The sequence below is a fragment of the Uloborus diversus genome, unplaced genomic scaffold (genome assembly GCF_026930045.1).
Source record: "Uloborus diversus isolate 005 unplaced genomic scaffold, Udiv.v.3.1 scaffold_386, whole genome shotgun sequence".
Classification (NCBI taxonomy): Eukaryota; Metazoa; Arthropoda; class Arachnida; order Araneae; family Uloboridae; genus Uloborus; species Uloborus diversus.
The window spans coordinates 13,895-35,383 of NW_026558556.1; the positions used below are offsets into that span (position 1 = coordinate 13,895).

The window sequence follows — 21,489 nt, forward strand, 5'->3', positions numbered from 1 at the left end:
CGACGTCGCCGACGCCTAGCGCCGCCACTGATTGCAAGACACTGTATACAAATAATTGAAGGAATTCATCATACCAAGACCCTGACTCTAAAAATTATTTTGCTCCCGTTTAAAAACTGTACATCAAGTCTCTTTCAGAAAAATTACTGAAATATGAGAAAAGGAATTAAAATAAAAATTATTGATTATTCTAATTGAGTTATTATATAATTTCTAATTTGATTCTTATTACAATTTAAAAGATCTTAAAGTGCAAATTCTCTCACTTGCTCTTATGAATGTGGCAATGGTTCTCATACGAGGATTTTGTTCCCTCGCTGCAGAAACTCCATCCAGGAGACCTGAAAGCTTCTGTGGAATCATACTTAAACAGATTGCTTGATCCCATCCGCAAGAAGTTTGAGAACCCAGAACTGAAGAAGTTGGCCGAGAGGGCTTACCCACCGACTAATAAGAGTGAGTATCATACTTGTCATTACAATAATAGTAGAAGATTTATAAATATAAGACTTATATCCTGAGTTTCTGCTTAGTAGTATAGTTTAAATCTTCAAAAATTTTGTTTCTTTCTCTTACAAGAGGAATATATTGTCCAATTTCCTATCAAGCATAAATATGTACAAATACAAATTGGAAATCTGCAACATGCTCTGGAGACAGCTAGGCTAATTTTTAGTCATTGAAAATCAAGGGCCATTCAAAAATATTCCTCCCCTTGCAAGAAGCAGCTCTGCTTTCAGTGATGCATTCCTAATGATTAAAAAGGTTGCGAGTTTGGCGAAGTGAACCAAAGAGAGGATCAAGAGTATTTTAGTTGTAATACAATAATATTCGTTGTTGAATTGGTGTATTTTCATATTTATTCAAACTAAAAATTTTATTCTATTAGTTTCCAAAACAATGGACTCCATCAAGTCAAAAACTATATGAACTAATAATGCTTTTTTAATGGTATCTATAAACATGTGTCTTATCCATATAGTAAGAATGAACTTATTTAGGACTTTACTCTGTACTTCAGTACAGTTTTACTTCTATTTTTTAATTAAATAGCTATGTTGCATAGGGAGACATTAAATGGCCAATGTAAAAAACAAATATATGTCAACATATTTAATTTTCTTGCAGAGGGGAAATTGGTATCCGAAGCGCCCATCTCTCCTGCAAGATTAGACATTCGAGTTGGAAAAATAATAGAAATAGAAAAGGTGAGTTTTTTTTTTTTTTTTGGAAAAAGATTTCAACAAGTTGTAGCAATAAAACTTTGTTCATTTTTGGGAAAATTATGAACTGACAGAAATTAAATGAAATTGAAGAAACAACAATGACAAGTTAACATATGAAATTGCAATGGTATTTCATCAACAAATGATCAATTTCACAGATTGATGTTGTATGTAATAGTTTGCACCTTGTTAAACAAATATTGAGATATATGCTGCAACTGTGTAGGGGGGGGGAGTACATAATATGTCAAAATGCCTAAAGGGTTTTTTAATGTGAAAAAAAAATGGTTAGCAGTCCTAAATTTTGAAATACTGTATATACTTGTGTATAAGTCGGGAAATTTGGTACAAAAAATGAGGGGAAAATTGAGGAATGGACTTATCCAAGAGGCAGAATTTACAAAAATTTTCACCTAACACTTCTTCAAAGTAAAAAAAAAACTTGAAAATGTGAACATTTTCCCAATTTTAGTTCAATCTGTTTAAAGAAATGTTAAAGAAGTAAATATTTACACATTCTACTTTGATTTTATATGATATGATTGTGAAATAAAGGCTAAATAACTACACTACGCAAAAAGTGAGAATTGGCGTATTCACAAATTTTTCCAATAGTTTCAAACGAAACTATTTTAAAGGAATTTTAAAAATTGTCAAACTTTGTGATTATCTAGAGTACAGTCAAAGGTCTTTAGCTTTGCATTCATCTTAGTAGGAAAGAGTTACAAAACCTTAATGATTGTTAAAAAGTAAAGAAATCAGATGTTTGTTACAGCAAAGACAAATTTCAATTGCCTTTGAAATTTTGTTACCTTAAAATTATTGTTGATTACTTGTAGATAAAACTTATAGATTAATTTTTCTACAAAGTATGTCATCTAACAGCATGTATCAATTTTGTCCTTGCATTTATCTGGTTCCAAGTTAAGAAAATTTCTTCTCATTTTTCATTTCGTTTCTCCTGCTTTTCTGTTTTGCAAGCTTGGCAGGTCTGCTATAATGATGTACTAACGAAATAAGTATAAAATTTTTACTTCTTATCATTCCAAGTGTCTGATTTCTTTAAATACCTTGCAGCACCCAGACGCAGACAGCTTGTATGTGTCAAAGGTGGACCTGGGGGATGCTTCTGGCCCTCGGACAGTGGTGAGTGGCCTTGCCAAGACAGTCCCCAGAGAAGAACTGGATGGCCGGACAGTGATTGCACTCTGCAACCTGAAGCCTGCCAAAATGAGAGGGGTGGAGTCGCAAGCTATGATCCTGTGTGCCTCCAGGTCAGGAGAAATCTTCTTTAAACTGTTTTTGTGTATGATTAACGCATATTATCCACGGTGGCATATAATCTGCAGGTCTTAAAATTGGCCTGAAGGAAAAAATCTTAGATAATTTAACGTAAAAAAAAAAACATGCAATTTTAGCAACTAAATTAAAAACATCAAGAAGTAATAAATTTTAAGGTGAAATAATAAATAATGATTTGTTAGAGAATACATACAAGTATAGGACACAAATAATAGGAACACCTGTAAAAAAAAAATGAAAATCCATTATTAATAGGGGGTTGGGCCACCCTTTGCCCAAATGACTGCTTGTATTTGACATGGGACTGACAAACCAAGGTCTTGAGTATAGTTCATTATAATTCACACCCATTCCTCATGCAAGACCGCCTCGAGTTCAGATAGAGTGCGTAGAGGAGGAAACCGTGCATGGACTTAGTTCTCTAAAAAAACAACAAAGGCTCAATGATGTTCATATCAGGGGCCTGGGGACATCACGTTAGATGTTGCACTTCATCGTCATGCTCATGTAACCACTTTGAACAGAATGGTGCTTGTGAATAGGGGCATTGTCATCTCGGAACACCAGACGGAAAGAGAGTCTGAAGCACAGGGGGAAGATGATCGGTGAGAATAATTCAAAAATGTTCATCTGTCATTCTTCCCTTCGGGACAACAAGAGGCCTAAATCCACGAGAAGATATTGCTCCCCACACCATCACAGAACCCTCTCCATGCTTCACGGTATAGGATCTAAGCTGTCAATATGATATGCTTCTGCCAGTGTTCACCAGACGGAACACATGTCCTGGAATAGTGTAAATGATGACTTGTCAGACCATATGAGGTAGTGAGAAGCAAGTGGCAAAATTAAAAATTTGGAGATAACCGGTACAAATGGTAGGTGAACCTCTCCTCTGTCTTGGGGCAAAAGATTGTTCTAATAGCCTTGGTAGGTGCTGCAGTACAGCATGATTTAGAAAAAAAAAATCAATGAAAGCCTGCCTAAGATCTGATCTTTAAACGCGTTTTACTCGAAACTTAAGATAGTCCATTTGCGTCCCTTTGCTTCTCACTGCCTCATAAGGCTTTTTCCCATTGCAGTGTGTCCAGTTTTAGGTGGTCTCTGCACCACTATAGTCTCTTCATATAATTTTGCATCGAAACTAATGGTTTTCAAATAGCTACTCTATCATGAATGTGGGCAGCATGCAACTTCCGTTGAATAATTTTGATTGATACGGTGCTCTAAAGGTTTGTTTTCATTTTGGACATTATCTACAGCAGTGTAGTCTAGTGTTTTTGGAGGATAATCCTCTTCAACACTCGTCTATGTCATAACTCTTGATACAATGATCCTTGAAACATCCACAAGAATGACTTTTATGGACACTGATGCTCCAGGAGACAAGCCCAAATTATCATGCTTTTTTCCCGTCGGATAAATCGGACATAACCACGCTTTGGTAAATACAGAATTTTTTCCATGGAACCCTCACACTGCCAAATGCTTGACTGAAACCTTCCCTAACACTCCCACTTGGTGGCGAACTGTTGCAACAATTGGTGATGGTTCATTAGGCATCGAAGAAAGACTATTTTAACTGAGTGTTCCTGTTATTTTTTCCTATACCTGTGTCTATGCCACTCGCACTACTATTCCCCCTCATACGAATATGTAATCATCCAATGTGAATCAACGCCATCTATATATCTATGGTAACGAGCTGGCCGATACTCTTGCCAAAGAGAGTCTTGCCCATCCAACACCTTTCACCCCGGAGCTCACCTATCTAGAACTGTTCTCCAAGCAAAAAGCCAATAATAAAGAAAAATGGTTAACCACCTCCATCTCACAATTGGTACAAAGGCAAAAGGCCAGGACAATCTCTTGCCCTTCCCGGTGACAGGCAGACTAACACCCTTCTGTCTCGCCTCACTAGTGGACATCTGAAAAGTCTCACTTTCTCTGGAAGCGCAAAGAGGTTCCTCATCTGCCCTAAATGCCAACACGACCAGGCATCACCACAGCATATATTGAGCTGCCTGGGATTGGACTGGAATGACATTTTTGACAGTCCACTGCTAGTGTCAGATTTCATAAGGGTCAATGGCTTCATCAATTTGGTCTGACTCCGTCAGACCAAAGGGAGATTAAAAACAACAACAACATAGGCGATGCTCCCGTATCTGTGTAGACGATGAGACAACTTCATTGTGGAAGCATGGAACTTTAGTTATTTGTTTATTTGTGTGATTTCATCTTGTCTGAAGAGGCTTGAAAATTCAAACGTATAATTGGCCACCAGTGGCTGGTAGGCACTTTTAGTTTAATACCTACTTTTTTTTACCATTAGTAGCCACCAGGGGCAGATACATTGGAGGAACTGTTGCGTGAACCCTCCCCCCCTAAACCAACAATGATATTTCTTTAGTTATTGTATTCAAATACAGTGACTACTGCTTTTATGAATCCATTTTTGTTTAAAACAGTTTTGATTCAATAAAGTGGCTGATTCTATAAAGCAAAAGTGTGTTATTATTTTTTGTAATGTAGCATTCTACATACAGTTTAAGAACTTTATTCAATTTTTAGTCAAACAAGAGAAAGTATCCCGTTCACTAAAAAATATTCACTTGTTTGTTACTACAAGAGTTTTAAAACAGAACAGTATGAAAAAGCATTTACAAAATTCAAATTTTAATTTATGTTCTTCGAAATTTTTTCTGTTGTTGTTTTCTTAAAATAGGTTAAAATTAATTTGGATACTTTTTTTCTTCACTGTTATAAAACTACTTATAATCCTCAGAATTTGCACATTGTTGCTCCCATGTTAATGCTACCAGTAACAAAGCCTAGAGCAGACAAGTCCTGTCTCGACACCATATCTCTCTCCCTGTCTCTCTAGTTTTGTTTGACTTTTCCTGAGAAAACTGTTTCTAAAAGTTTGCAACACCCTACCTCCTCCTCTTTTCACTATTCACAAAAAAAGGAGAAAAAAAACTAAAAAAAAGCAAAGAAAAAAGATGGCTCTGGTGCACCATGTGTTTGTGAGAAATTGGTTACTCATATATGCTCAATTCATTTAAGCAGCATGTTTGATTCAAATAGTCAGCATTTCTTTTATAGCTAAAGATGTATTTGGCTCGGTTTTTGAGGATTTGATTCATTAAAGTGACTGAATCAATTTCCTGTAGCTTAGTGTATTTTATGAATTTTATACCAAAAAAGTTATCTTCTTCAGGATGCCCCCCCCCCCTCCCTCCCAAAATAATAGTCTGTATCTCTGCCCCTGGTAGCCACTTTATCTAGGGCTTTTATTTTTATGAAAACATTTTCATTTGAGACCTGACTGAAATATTATACTTATAAATACTTATGAAAAATGAACTAATAGTGCATCAGCCATCAGAATTTTTTTTTTTTTTTTTTTGATTGAAGCATACAGATAATTTTCTTATCCACTTGTGATATGAAGTACCATTTCAGAATCAGGATCATTTTTACATCACTTTGCATGACAAACTGGAAATGTCTTGTTAAAAAATAAAATAAAATTTCCCACAAAAGCATTTTTCAAAATCTCTTATGCATCAGTTTCAAATTGAAAATCTTTATTATTTGCCAAGCTTTTAATGTGGTCTGGTGATCCGACCATAACAAAAGTGATCCTTTTGTCTATTATTTTGCTACACCTTTGCTTTAAACAAGCATCTTATTCATTAATTTCCCTAATTCTTCACTGATTTAAAATTTACTACAGTTATATCCTCCTTTACTACAACGTTTTTTGTTTTTTATTTTTCTTTATTTATTTATTTTTTTATTTTTTTATTTTTTTTTTTTTGAAAGCAATGCTTACTTTTTTTTATTTTCATATTCATAAATTTTCATTTTTATATTGTTTTAATCTTTTTTTCCTCTCTCTCTCTATTTTCCATGTGATAATTTCCTATTATTTTTTGCTCCAAAATATTTATTAAATTTCGCAACTAAAGAAAATCATCTAGGTACATAAAGGAAAAAAATATGGAGAAACTTATAGAGACCAGGGCTAGAATGTCAGAAAATGAATAAGTAATATTGTCTCCGAAATTTAACTTACTGTGTATTGTCTACAAATATGAATGTTTAAATTTCAGGGAGGAGCCACAAAAAGTTGAACCTCTCAGTCCACCAGAAGGATCTAAGCCTGGAGATAGGGTCTTTGTGGAAGGGTATGAAGATTCTCAACCAGATGAGCAGCTCAACCCAAAGAAGAAGGTTTGGGAAACACTACAGGTGGGTGTTTTGGTTCTAATATGCCTTGGAACCCTATGAAGACCTATTTTAAGCTGTATGAATGTGTTATGACAATGTACAATCAATAATTATGAATGTTATTGCAAATTGTTAAAAGAAAAGGAAATCTTTTCTTTTTTATGGCAATTGCTATACCTTGGCTCCAGTGTGTTTTGAAATTGAGACTTTGATAATGATCACTCTATACATTTTTTCTGGGCAAATTAACTCTCAAAGAATCAGTTATCATGTATACTGTTTGGAGGGGGGGGGGGATTAACAATAACTTAATGTGTCATGAAGGAAATCAATTCATATCAAATTTTGAATATTACTAAGATTGTTATCAGAATAGATTTGCAAACTGATTTAGTGGACCATCACTATTGTTTATAAAATTAATTTGTGTTAAAAGTAGAACAGAATTGGGGGAGGGTAGGAATTTCAACGTCAAAAAATTTCCTTTTTTCCGTTTTTTTTTTTTTTTTTTTTTTTTTTTAATAGTTTGATTAAATTTATTGAAACCTTTTGTGCATTATTATTCATAGTTTTAAGAATATTCTATAAATTTTTGATCAAAAAATATCCATAGACAAGCCACTATGACAGAGCTTTTCCAGAGAAAGATGATTTGCAGTGTTCACTATATCTCAGCTGACATATATCTGAAATCAAATTCTATTTGAATTTAGTAAAAATATAAATAAAGTAAAAATATTAGTAACAATATTAATTAACCCATTCCCTCTCGCTCCTGTGAAAATGACGGGCTGAGGTTTCGACCTCCATTTCTCGCGCCCGTGATATTGCCGTGCTGGGGTGTGCAATATTAATGGGACGAGATGATTGAAACCAATTCATTTCTTTTGCCCAGAATAGTTTATTTCTCTTTTTATACACCAGATGGCAGCACCAGTCATTTTAAGTAATTGTAGAGCTGCATGAAGGAAATTCGGTGCTACTCGTTAAGATTGTGAAGTTGCTTTGAAATTTCATCATGCTTTGAAATTTACCACGCAAGAAAAAATTTACTAATCTTTACCTATATGACACAAAAGATTAATAAAATTCTCTTTTAATGTTTAAAAGACGTATTTTGTAGATTTTTGCTGCTTGCTTGGGTGGCTTGTTGGCTTTTCATAAATTTTTTTTTTTAAATTTTAAATTTCAATCTAAAAAATGTCAAAAATTAAAAATTTAGTGCACATGTTGTTCGTATACTTATTTTTATATAATTTTGTTAAATAAAAAAATAGACACTTTTATGACCGTTTTCTTGAAAATTATTCGATTGTTAAAGGGTTAATCCTCCCCCCTATGTCCTCAGATCCTTTTTTGTTTGACTTTAAAACTTTGACCCATTTGAAGCTAAAAATGCTGTTTTTCTCACGAAAAATTCCGCGATTTTGTTAGTAAAAAGCACATTTAAAAAAACTCAAACTCAACGTTGGGGAGGGGGGGGGGATTTTTTATATGCAGAATGTGTATAAAAAATTAGAACTGGGTCTGTCAATTAGTTTTAAAATGGGTGTGAACACCAGCTTTGAAAAAGTGGTTTTGAGAAAAACGTGTTAAAAGCTAAAAAACATCAATTCCAGCTCCATAGAAGACAGTCCCTGTAGCTGCTTCGATTTCCTCAACCTTTTCTTTTCTCATTATTTATTTGTATTATGTATAGCTAACTCCAAGCAAGCAACACTGACATTCTGAACTTCCACAGCTGTCAGAACAGCTGCATTCTTTGGCAGCTGTCGGAGCTATAGTGTGAAGGAGCGGAGACTGAATACTTGATAACTTTGAGAATTTTGCTCAAGACTTGAAATTTTGGAAAGATATTTTTGAAATGCTAAACTACAAGACGAAACAAAAATAAAAAAATCACTTTTTGAAACTGCAAACCCCCTCCCCCCTTTAAGCAAAAGAGTAAAAGCTGAAAAAACTAGTATGCTAATTAGGGGTATAGGCCTGTAAAAATCCAGAAATGGTGCCAATATAGCATACAGGCAAAAGAGGCAAGGTGTTAATAGTAAAAGTCCCCAGGTTTCCTTCTGATTTTCTCTCCAAATTACAACCTGTAATATTTGAAGTAATTACAGGCATTAATCAGTTTACAATAAATCCCGCATGAGAAATTATATAAAATTATGTAATGTGATAAATCTCATTTTTCCAGGCTGACCTCCGTACATCCGACAAGTGTGTGGCACAATGGCAGGGTAACAACCTGGTGGTGTCATCTGGGCAGACAGTGACGTGCCAGTCTCTAAAAGGTGTTCCCGTCAAATAGAACTGAAATCGTCTTCGGGACAACAACTTGTGATAAAAATGCCACTTTTAGTATTCTAAATAAGCAACTGCTCATTTCTCAGAAGTGTCCTTCTCACAGAATGGATGGGCCCTATTTATTTTTTGTGAGCTCTGTGTTTAATTTAATGGACTGTACATTCCCCTCTGTAAATGCTCGATTAAAAGAACCACCTGCGACTTCATGTCCTCTTTTTCTTTCTCGCGGAGATTGACATTCTCAATTCTGAAGAAATTTGTGAAACGGGACTTTCAACAATTATTATCAAAAGGCACTGGTTGTAAAAAATTGTACTTATGTCTTCCGATACTGGCAGGAGATTTCTGAATCTCTAATTTTTGTACGACGTAGGAAAACATGACGTACAAAACCATGCGTGCCAACTAGAGGTGGGAAATGTCGTTCTTTTTCTGATCCGTTCATCAGAGGATCGTTCATTCTTGTGATACGTTCATTCAACTCGTTCAATTGAATGACTTTGTTCCTTTATAAAAGTTGCTGGTGATCTCTCTGAATGACATACACACTGAATATGAAATATTTCATTAGATCAGTAATATTCTTTGAAGGAAAAATAACTAAAATTATCTAAAAGTAAGAAAATATGCCTATGAAAAATTAATCAAAAAATATTTTATTTGGGATTGGATGTAGAATGTTCAGATAAGCACAATTAAGCTGCTTCTTTGACAGTGGGTTAGAGCAGCATACCCTAAAAGGAACCTCATAAGTTGCGAGTCAGCAAGTAAATAAGGTGAAATCATTTCTTATAAAGCAAATGTTGAAGTAATTACATAACTAATGTTCTTTAAGGTAATTCAGATTACGATTTGAAAAAAGACAAGTTGACATTACAAGGTTTGTACGCTCCTTCATAACTCCTTTATTTAGGAAATTTTTTTGAAGGGACCTCCAAACTCCTTCATTTTGGTTTTAACTCCTTCAAACTCCTTCTTTTTTAATTCCAAGACTGCATAATCTTCCTCTGCGACAGTAACTTGAAATACTTCGATTGACAACTTAACTTTGCCACAAGGCAAAGTTATAAGGTGTAAAGGTGTAAGGTGTGTCTTACAAGTCATCATAGAAATCATAAAAGTTGAAGGTGAAAATATTAGATGACTAAGACTTTTCATAAGTGAAGTAAAATATGCTTAAATGGTGCTTGATTATTTTTTAAATTTTTGTGATTAATGTTTTTTTCTCCACCCCACTCTAAGCAGCAAAAGACAGTTTGCATAATTATTATTTAAATATTTAAAAATACATAAGTACTGTATTAAGTGATTGTGTTAAAAAAACAATTGTTTAGTAAATCGCAGTTGCGATATTGTAAAAAGGGTTATCGACATCTACAAGTGATGTCATGCCATAAAGGGAAGAGGGGTCCATGAAATTGTGACAAAGGGAAGCGAGACAGTGACTAAGAGTGACATTGCACAGTTATTAAGATATGTTTATGGAAAAATTACATGTGACAAGAGGAAGAGTAAGGTGAGGTGTGATATGTGACAAAGGGGGAAGGGAGTCAAATATGTTAAAAAAAAGTACGACATCGTATAAGGACAGCCCGTTAGTACTCCTTCAAAATCTCATTTTACTTCTTCAAAAAACTCCTCCAAAACTCTGTCATTTTCTTTCTGAAATTGAGCACCTTGCATTAATTTAAAAAGAATTAACGTAGTTATAGCCAATTTACTGTTTTCAAAACCAAGTTCAGGGTGGCGACAGATCAGGGGGAACAGGGAAAAGTCAGGGAACTTTATCACTCAGGGAAATATCAGGGAATTTTGAAAAAATAAAAGTTCAGGGAAAATTGATCAAATGAAGAAAAAAAAAAATTTCCTTTTGATTAAGTACTTTGATTAGTACTTTGATTCCCTATGAATTTTCCGCCAATTATTTATTTTAAAAAAGTAAAATTAATGAGGTGTGATTATATAGTGCCGCATATTTGTGCATCTTTTCCCCCCCAAGGTCAAAGTATTCAATCTTAGGATGAGCTTCCTAAGATTGCTTCTGTGTCTGTAAAGTTGTTTATCTTACCTTGCTTGAATTTTCCTTCCAAGCATTCCAAGCTACGTAAAATAAACAACCCTACAGGCAAAGTGGAAGCCGTCATTAATGACCTTGCTCCTTTGCCTTTACTCATTGTCTTGAAGTAATTAGCATACTATTATCACGATTTCAAGAAAAAAAATCTTAGTTTTTAAATTAATGCTGAAAAAATCCTAAAAGTTATCACTTGGCATTTTTAATTTAATTGCTAAAATAGAATTTTGACTGAAAATCTTTTTTTTTTTTTTTTTGCCATGGTATTATTCACTGTCACTTCAGATTACAGATATTTCTTTAAGAGTGGTTTTAATAATTCCTTAGAATTCTTATGTTAATTGGTTCCTGGAAGTAAAGTATTTGTTTTGGATTTCCTTTCCTGCAATATTTCTCTGTTAATAATTTAATATACTATTTTACCAAAAAAAAAAGTTTTTTTTTTTAGGTTTTTTTTCGACAACTAATGAAATCATTTGAAATTGAGTTGTGTACATAAGTAAATATTTTTATTATTTTTTAATAGTTAAAATGCTGTATTCATTCATTAAAACCTAAGTTCTTGATTAAAGAATAGCTCAATATGACTGGTTGTTGAAAGGATTCAATTTGTTTTACATAAATATGTCTATTCTGCCGGGAGGGTGGGCAGGAGCATGACTTTCGGAGGTGGATACCTCTTGTTAAAGTTACTGCATTCTACTCGGTAAATAAATATTCTGGTAATTTATTCAAATAATATTAGCTAAAGCAGGGGTGCCGTCGGGGGAAGAGGAAGTTGGGGGGGGGGGGACTTATGATGGAGGCTACTTGAGCGAAAATTTCAAAAGAAGGCATTTAAAAAGAATTCCAGTCTCAATTTAAAGGGGAACATTTTCGGGGGGAGGAGGGGGGCTAAAATAGTGAGAGGGGACGCTTTGGCCCTTAGGATGAGCTTTCCTAACTAAAGTTTTTGCGTAGAACAGCCTGTGGTTATTTTGTTGTTAAAATGTTTCAGTATTTTTTCCTAATATAATTATAGCTAAAGCAAGGGTTCCGACCGCAGACGTTGGGGGGGGGGGGGGGGGGGGGGGGGGGGGGGGGGGGGGGCATGGTTTATGGAGGAGAGTACAATATTGAAGTTTTTACAGAAGGTGCTTCAAAATGATTTTAGTCTCATAATCGGGAAACTACTGGGCACTACTGGGAGAATGCTGAGTAAAATGGGGAAGGGGCGAGTGTACTTTGCGTCATCACTCTTAGAAAACGTCCATAGATTAACTATCAGTGTATTTGTTTCTGTTTAGGTAGAAAATCAGTCTGCCATCTCGGTAAGTAAATATTTCAGCAATTTAATTTTAATTATTTTACTAAAGCGGGACTGGGAAGGGGGGTAAGGCTCTGTTTTTGCCATTCAAATTTTTACAAAGGGTGCTATAAAAAGATAAAAGTCTCATTTTGTGGAATAGCATTTCTGAGTAGTGGGGTGCTTCGTAAAATTTGGAGATGTGGATGGGTTGGGCGTTTGCTCTTTAGGGGGGGGATCCATAACTAAACCATCTGCATTTTTCAAAACCTATCGGCCATCTCGAAAAGTAAATTTACCAGTAAATAATTTTAATAATTCAAGTAAAGCTAAAACAGGGATGACAAGGGGGGGGGGAGTGGGCATGGTCAGGGTGCAGATTAAACCATCAAAACTTTTAGAGGCGTTTAAAAAATGTTAAAGTGTCATTGAGGAACTTTTTTGGGTGCAGTGGGGTTTTGTAAAATTTGGGGAAGGGGGAATGCTTTGTCGTCCTTCTTAGAACACCCAGAACTAAATCTGCATTTTAAGATCTGCAATAAAAGCTATCGCTCATCTCGATAAACCAGTGATTCAAGCAATTTACCCTTTGCTGCACAGGGTTGCCGAGGAGGGGGGAGGGAGTATGGCGCGGACAGTACCATTGAAATTTTTAGAGAAAATCAAAGACTTCCATTCCTTAAGTCAATGGCGTCACTGGGGGGGGGCGGTCCTCCCCGGGTTTTACCCGTCTTGGGATTTACACCCAAAGTGGAATTGCAAGTTTCTGAAAAATATGAAGCTAAAATGTATTTTTAAGACTACAAATTTCAAATTTTCAAAATCCCCTCTCACCCCACAGCACAGGGTTAATACTATACAGTGCTCGCCGCTTATTAAAATCACATTGGTTCAGAAGATATTTGATTTTATAAAGCGGCTGATTTTATAAAACGGCATACCAAAACTCACTTTAAAAAATTATAGATTTTGAAGTTCAAATGCTCTAAAAACGAAATGAATTACTTTATTTATTTTTGTTTCGAGTGTAAAAATACAGTCATTTTGAGCATGAGGTACATTTTTTTTTAAATTTGCACAAGGGTCTTAATCAAATAACAATACGCCAAAATTTTTCAGAGTTCCAGAGTAAAGAACAATATTGTTTGAAAGTTTACAAAATGTTTTTAAGTTTTAACATTATATTTTCCTCTTGGCTCAAAAGTGCATCGTATAATATCAAGCACTTTACTGATATCTAATGAAGAGAGCAAATTCGGCTCTGATATTTCCTCATCTTCAGAGAGCGATTCCTTCCCTTCTTGGTGCATCTTATCAATTTTTGGCGTATTATATCCAAAAGTTTGATTTTATAAAACGGCGATAGTGATTTTATTAAAGGATGGTTTTAACATGTTCTCATATTGCGATGATTCTGTTCTTCCAAATTTTATTTTAAAAAGCGGCTGATTTTATAATCCAGTGATTTTATTAGTGGCGGGTACTGTACTCAGAATTAGGTTCATATTGTCGGTACGTGGACTGAAAATTGTGTAAATTTCATGCTTACAAAGAATACTTTTTTTTTTTTGTGTGTCGAGGGGGAGGAGGGGCTTGACACCACAAATTTGTGCCCCAGGTGTCACCCATGCTAGGTACGCCACTGCTTAAAATTCTCCTCATCTTTGGGAACTTTGAAAAGCGAAACGTTTTTTTTTTTTTTTTTTTTTGCCTGATCCGTGGCAAATTTTGCACGCTGGTATAAAACAAATGTAGCTTTTTTTCTCTTAATATTCGACTTGGATGTGTCCATTAAAATATTTTTAAACTCTTTCATAATTATTTTACGAGATGCGGAAAAACAACATTAACGCATAACCGAATTATAACTAAATCCCACATCAACTAATGTGAACTCTGTCAAAAGTAACGTGCTCCCTAACCGCACTGCCCTCTAGCGGAATTCCTCAATTTCGTCCTCAAGAATCGCGGGGAAAACAGCGGTGGTCAGCACACTACTCTTTCTAGGCATTATAATTTTGCGAAATCCTTCGACCTTGGGCGACAAGTAAAGCAAATAGGGGGAGGGAAGTTGAGTCAGCGATTGCACGTGTTTCACTGAGGAGAGAAACGCTGATCCACGTGAGCGAGTAAGCCTTATCGCGTCGGAGCGATGGGAGTCAGGACATCCTTCGACCTTGGGCAAAAAGTAAAGCAAAGAAGGAGAAAGGAAGGTGAGTCAGCGATTGCAAGTATTTCACTGAGGAGAGAAACGCTGATCCACGTGGGCGAGCAAGCCTTATCGTGTCGGAGCAAAGGGAGTCAGGGAGAGGATCGTAAGCAAAAGTACTAGTAAGGGAGTTGGATGGATGTCCAGTTTTGTAAAGGGATTTTACCACCACCCTCACAAATTAGGTTGATCTAGAACCCCTATAGGGGCCTTAGGTTGATCGGGATAGTCAAGCAATCTAGTCGTTCGTGCGTTCTTGGCTTATCTTTTTTAGGGAACTTCTTCGCAGAGTTGCTTTTGAAATGGCTCCTAAGCGATTGAGAAATTATACTGCAGTCTTAAAGTTTAAAGTTATAAAGGCAGAAGCTATTGGAAACCGACTTGCTGCCAGAGAGTTTGACAGTGATGAGAAATGCATTTGCCGTTGAAAATCGGATAAATTCACCATTGAAAGTGATGGCCAATCGAGGGATGCCGAAGGCAAAAAGTGCAAAATGGAAATTTTTAAAAATATTTCATTATTGTTAATTAAAAATACTAACTATAAATAAAAAAATGTTTTTTAATTACATTTATTTCAGCTTTCTTTACTACTGATTGTGCTTTTAAATTGCTTAATGTTGGGTTCACGCTTATGGAGGGTGCGGCGCATACATTAAATTTTTTTTTCTTTGAGCATATATTACGATGTGGCGCTTGGTCCCGAAAATACGGTAGTTCAAAAAAAAAAAATGCGATTTTATCACAAGTGCATCAATACAGTGATCCAAATATCTCACAGTTCAAAAGAATGGTCGTTCATTTTTACATGAATGAAGGGGTCCGTTCATTTTAAGGACTCGTTCTTTTTGATCCATTCGTTCATGAACGACACATCCCTAGAGCCAACTCTTACGGATTAGCTGTAAAATGTACGCATTTTTGCTGCTATTTTGCTTTTTCGTATCTGTCCGATAACTCTTTATACATTTTGTATTCCACAGTAAAGGACTTGCATGCACTCCATTTGCCGCACCCTCTGGTAAATTTCAATCTAGTAGCATCTGAGTTAATCCAAGCCAGTGTACTTGTAGAAATTTGAATTAATTTTTACCAATATGTTCTTTTTGAAAAAACTGTAAGGTGAAGTGCTTTATGCACCTAAGATGGTAGTTTGTTTTTAATAAAATTGGTCAAAAAAAGGCTCAAATTTCAGATTTTTTTTTCTCCTCCTAATTTTTGTGGATTCCTAATTAGATTAGAGAACTTCAAATAAGTTGACAAAGTGGTGCGCATAAAAAATTTTTACTGATGCCGATCTTCAAAAGTTGGCAAGTATGGGAAAGTTAAAATTTTGTGGTTAAAATGGTTTTTGTTTAATTACTTATTTATATTGGCTCTTTCGCTTTCTCTGCTCTATTTTCGGAGATTAGTTGCAGTGGGTACAAACCATTATATCAAGTGACAAATGTATGGCTTTTCATGGAATTTCTGAGCCTTTTTTTTTAATCGAATGACTTTTGTGCTTAAATGCTATTTCTTCCATCTTTTTGAAGGGAAGAACTTCTTGAATCTTTCCTAGTAACCGCACTGCGAACTTGGTTGTACCAAGAAATGTTGTCATAAGTGTCAGGATAATGTATTGTTTTCATTTTATTTAAACAAATTTTTAAGGAATTTTGCTTGATGAGGACTTAGTAGCCTTCAGCTACACTAATATATGTTCAAACAAGATTCCAATATTATCATTCCGTTTTCTGAAAGTTAGCAACTTGCTCTAGCAAACTGAAAAAAAAAATAAAAGAAAAGTGTAAGAGACTTGAGCATGGATGATAAATTATAGAGCGGCGATCAAGTTAGTCACATAAGTGGAAAAAATAACTGCAACCAATCGAGCCAAGTAAGCATGACCATGCAATCACGCTTGGAAAATTAAAAGAATATCGAAGTAGCAATTGAAGGGATCAGTTGATAAAGGTGTTAACTGACATTTAAAAAAAAAAAAAAAAACGAGTTTTGTTGATGGATGAAAGTTTTAAATGATTATATTTCATATAAGCTAGCATTGAAAGTCCTATTCTGTGTATTTCCAGAGATTCTAGATGATAAAGGTGTTATCTAACATAAAACCGTAAATTTTCTAGTGGTTAAAAGTGTTTACGTATGTTAACACCTTCATCCACTAACTGGCACCGTTTTTCATAGAGTTAGCACCGTTTTTGATTCGAACGTGGGCAGCCAACAGCTGTTGAGTTGATTCCTTCTGACATCTGTTTGTTTACAGTACTTTCTGAACGTGATTTAGCTATTATTTTCTTGTAATAGCCTTTTGCGCTTTATTGTGATAATTAACATAAGATACATTTTGTCAAGAGAAATAATGTCAATGTAATAATGCAATGTAATGGTACTGCTTTCATTGCCGTTGACTTACGACAGACTATGCCGTTGCCAAAATTAACAACATCAAAAGCCTTTTACTTGCGTCAAATGTGGTTTCTAGGAATAGAACCACATCTAGGAATACATATAATTTATAAAAATGTAGCCAAAACCACATTTTGTACATGGACTGAAGACGTTGCCCATCGAAGAAGCTTAGAAGTCGGTAGTTCAATTTTAACGGCAAATAGAAACAGATGATGAGCTGAAAACAAAAGACGGTTTAATAGTATGGAGTGACTCTTGTGCTGGTCAGAACAAAATCTTTGCAATGATCTGCCTCTATCCATTCCTTATATTGAAAGGTTATTTCAAATCAATTGACCACAAATTTCCAGAAGTGATACCATATCTAGATTCAGATCGGGATTTTATGGAAGAATTGAGAAGGTTCTTAGAAAACACGAAACGATATATGTACCAGACCAGTATCGGGATATCATCCGGAGTGTATCTCGAAAAAACAAAGTGATTGATATGACAAACCATTTACGCCATACTGAAATGTTAAATTTGACAAACAAAAAGAAAAATTGTCTACAAGAGAAAGTTAGGTTTAGGGATGGGATCAGATGGATTCGGGTTGAAGAATATGGATGTTATCTAAATAAGGAAAGTTATGATCAATCTTTGCCATTTAAAAGAGTGTAAATTTACTACGAAAGAAGAAAATAGCAAGTCCACTAAATACTAGTATTCGTCTTCCTAGAAAAATAGGTAAACAGGAACTAGAACGCAGCTCAAAATCTTAAAGAGCAACAAAAGTTTATTCCAGAGGAACATCAGGTTTTACAGCACTGTTATAAATGGAAATGATATGTAAATGACAGTAAAGCTTATAAAAAAGTTTGTTTACTTTATTTGGTTATTAAATCCAGAATCTTGCAATGTTTTCTTAAATTTATAATTCAAAAAATGTGATTCAGATAGATGTTAGTGTATTTTATTACCATCATCCATTGACACGGCATGAAAAGTTTGATCCGAAATTTAGTGGATGAAGGTGTTAACTACATAAAAGTGATAAAAAACTCATTAATTGATGGTTTTCACAGCTGATCATTTTATTATAGATACCTGGACGACCCGAGACCCACGTGATAACAGGCCAGACAACTCCCCCCCCCCCCCGCTTCGTTACGCCACCAGTCGTCGATCTATGAACTTGGCGCGAAACTTTGAAAGCAGTGCAGTCTACCAGTTAAACAATAGTGCTTCTTGCTCTGGTTGAAATAGATGAAATAGGAAATATGTAACTTCGGCTGCACATTTTTGAATACAATACTGTTGGATTTATCTCATCCTTTCCGCGTACCGGAATGTAGAGGCAATTAAAATATATATATATAATATAAGTGTCTGCTGAGTGCAAGTGAGTCAGCGATTTCCGCTTCCGAATAACTTGCATGTGAAGAAAAAAAGCTGGGCGCCTCATGGAATAAATTTTAAAGTTCGGAGGTAAGTACTTTTCGCAGATAAACAAATTTACATTTTATGCAGTTAAGATTACTTAAGTTTTCCTCCATTACACAAACAATTGTCAGTTTCCTTTCTGGTATCTTTGTCTGTAATTTGTAATTTCAGTATACTGCTTTAATATTTGAAACGGTTAACTTGCAATTTTTTATTTCTTTATTTTTTCAACTTTGTACACGCATTTATTCGAAATGGATTTTCCAAGTTGACAATATACATATGTCAAAATTTTCTGCAAATATACTTGTTGCTATCAGAAGCAACGTAACTTGGTGTTGATATTCAGTTAGTATGTAAACAAGTTTATTGAAAAAGGCTTTTAACTGAACTAATCTTATATTTTCCGTTTCGATTAAATTGTTTCATACGCTAGCATGTGTTATTTTGATCAAAAAACATTCCTTGGTGGGCTTCCGTAGTTCTGAGATAGAAGATTAGATTTGAACGCCGGAGGTCGTGGGTTCGATACTCAAACATTTCCCCCCCAACTACGCCCCTGCAATGTTATTCAAACAAGCTGGTTCTGCGCGTAAATTAAAAAAAAATATGTATGGTTTTTTTTTTCACTGTTGTCTTTAAGTTTTATGATATTTATGCACACATTGTGGTTAAGTTAACGGTATTCATAATTTCTGGGCTTGCGAAAGATTAATTTTGAGCATTGGATACACAACGTGTTTTTGCCAAATGCTCTGTGCTTGTTTGTTTAAGCTTAAAAAGGGCAAAATGTCTTGAACTACATATTTTTTGAACTCCTTGGGTTTTCTGTTAATAAGCTTTCAGGAACTCTGAAACTGTAACGTAAATTGAATTAAGGGGCTGTCTATAAAGTATTATGCAAACTTTTGAACAAATCCCCCCCCCCCCTCCTCCTTGTTACATGTAACGCTGTTCAATATGAGCATATTGTTATAAACAACGCGTGATGTCACACTTCTTGTTATCCCCTCCCTTCCCCCTGTCACAAAACTGTCACATTGATTTCCTAAAAGAGCATACTCAGCAAAATGTTGATCTAAAATTAACATATATGAGGTTTTAAGTATTTAAGAAAGTTGTTAAAATGGTCATTCTATGAAAAGTTTTTTGAAAAAGGTTACTTTGTCATCAATTAATGCTTTTTAAAATAATTTTTCAAAAGCCTAAAATGATGAACTATTAAAGCCCCCCCCCCTCACACACACACACAAGAATCATTAGCAGCAGAAAAAGCTGAAAATGGAAAAGTAGCCGAATTCAAAAAAAAAAAAAGGCTGTTTAGATATTGAATACATTTTTTTGATGTACAACATACAGTATTCATGATGTTGTATTATTCATTCTTTAATTAACGTTTTTCAAGTTGAATTCCTGTGTAACTTTTCGAGAGTGCCCACCGAAGGGGGGGGGGGGGTCGGAATCATAGTCTCATAGTAATGATAGCTTTTCAACGGCTATAGTTATAAATAACTGTGCCCTTGAAATTTTAAGGGAGATGGAGATGTTTCGGGGTTTTTTTTTTTTTTTTTTGAAGTTTTCATAATTGAAGGGGGTAGGGTATCGTCTACTTTGGGGGATGGCAGCCAAGCATTCACGTCTTTTTAAAAGCATAAATTTGCTCAGTTAAGTTAACATTAATAATCTGGTATTATGTACTTTAATTTGATGTTATGTCTTTGAAACATAATGCAGTCATGTTTCTCGTTTTCTTAAGTAAAAATGTTTATTTATTTTTTAAAATTTCATTTAATTCTTATTCAAATACAATAGTAATATTATTTTTTGTTTTGATGTAATTGTAAAATGAAAGTTCATTTATTTATTTGAATACTTCTTAAGACTTAATGTTTCAGTACAATATACGAGTAATTAAAATGCGATTAGTTAAAAAACATTTTCTAATGAAAAATAAAACTGTGTTTATTTATCACTTTGTTTTAACATGATTGTAAAATAAAATCGTCTTTAGTTATTTGAATACTTTGTAAGACTTATAAATGTTTTTATGTTAAATACTATGAATTAAGCACAGTGTATTTTTTAATGTATGATTATCGGTTCCTTTTTATGTTTTCAAATGAAAAAGTAGAACTTGTAATGCTACTAAAATAACAGAAGTCAATAATAAATAAACCAAATAGGTTTATTTAACCAAAATATTAATCGAAGTGCTCACTTCCAAATGTCATTGTGGATCGGCAAACGATGACGTCATTTGCTAGTTGGATGGCCTTCCTATCTCGAAGGCCTCGGACGACCGAGCCTCGCTCGGCTTTAAAAGGATTATTTTTTGTCAAATTGTGTTTTTTAAGGTTCACTACTTTTCCAAATAAGCTTCACGTTAACGAAATATTATGTACTCGACCTTCTTATAACACTAAAGTACCAAACAAAGATTCTGAATGTAATTAAATCAACATTTTGCTTTAAACTATCTGTTACGTTTGTTTCCACTATACAATTTTCTTGTCAGTAATTAAAATATTTTGACCTTAGTTTTGCTATATGGTGAAACCGGTTGTTAACCGAATACTTCCTTTCATACTATGATGCGTTTTACGATTTTATCCCAATCGAGATTTTCTTTTTGAATAAGTACTTTTAGTTTTAACGCCAGAAAATGCTACATACAGCATGATATCCATCAAAACTGATGATCCACAAACCTTCCAACAAATGATAACAAATGTCTTAACAAAACATAAACAATCTCAAGACATACACTTCTTCGAAATAAAATTTAGATGTGTGATTTAAAAAACATGTTAAACTATTTCAAGTGTAAAAAGAAAATAAATAAATAAAATAAAATAAAATAGGATGGTCAAGCTATAGTTTCACTTAAAAAAGAAAAAAAGCCTTATATCGACTGTACATAATGCTTTTGAATTTGTTTTCATCTAAGTGTGTTTGAAATTAGTCAAAGTGGCCAATATCAGCCAAGCCTGGCAACCCTAAGCAAGTATAAAATTTT

The 21,489-nt window shown here is 34.5% G+C and overlaps 2 protein-coding genes across 2 annotated transcripts in view; one reads left to right on the top strand and one right to left on the bottom strand.

Annotated features, from left to right (window-relative positions):
- The first annotated feature begins 278 nt into the window (after positions 1 to 278).
- LOC129233403 (tyrosine--tRNA ligase, cytoplasmic-like) lies at positions 279 to 9,272 on the top strand. Its single transcript, XM_054867431.1, has 5 exons — positions 279 to 456; positions 1,129 to 1,208; positions 2,304 to 2,500; positions 6,650 to 6,788; positions 8,962 to 9,272. The coding sequence occupies exons 1-5, from the start codon at positions 279 to 281 to the stop codon at positions 9,073 to 9,075; spliced, it is 708 nt and encodes a 235-aa protein (XP_054723406.1). The 3' UTR covers positions 9,076 to 9,272.
- The window catches only part of LOC129233404 (uncharacterized), a 41,576-nt gene continuing 29,299 nt past the window's right edge, over positions 9,213 to 21,489 (bottom strand). Inside the window, exon 7 of the mRNA XM_054867432.1 lies at positions 9,213 to 9,239. Within this exon, the coding sequence (XP_054723407.1) occupies positions 9,213 to 9,239 (27 nt within the window). The remainder of the gene's footprint in view (positions 9,240 to 21,489) is intronic.

Bases quoted from the DNA above. Each gene is read 5' to 3' on its own strand.
- LOC129233403 (XM_054867431.1), top strand. From the start codon at position 279: ATGTGGCAATGGTTCTCATACGAGGATTTTGTTCCCTCGCTGCAGAAA. The intron at 457-1,128 runs GTGAGTATCATA...ATTTTCTTGCAG, and splicing joins TTACCCACCGACTAATAAGA to AGGGGAAATTGGTATCCGAA. The intron at 1,209-2,303 runs GTGAGTTTTTTT...AATACCTTGCAG, and splicing joins AAATAATAGAAATAGAAAAG to CACCCAGACGCAGACAGCTT.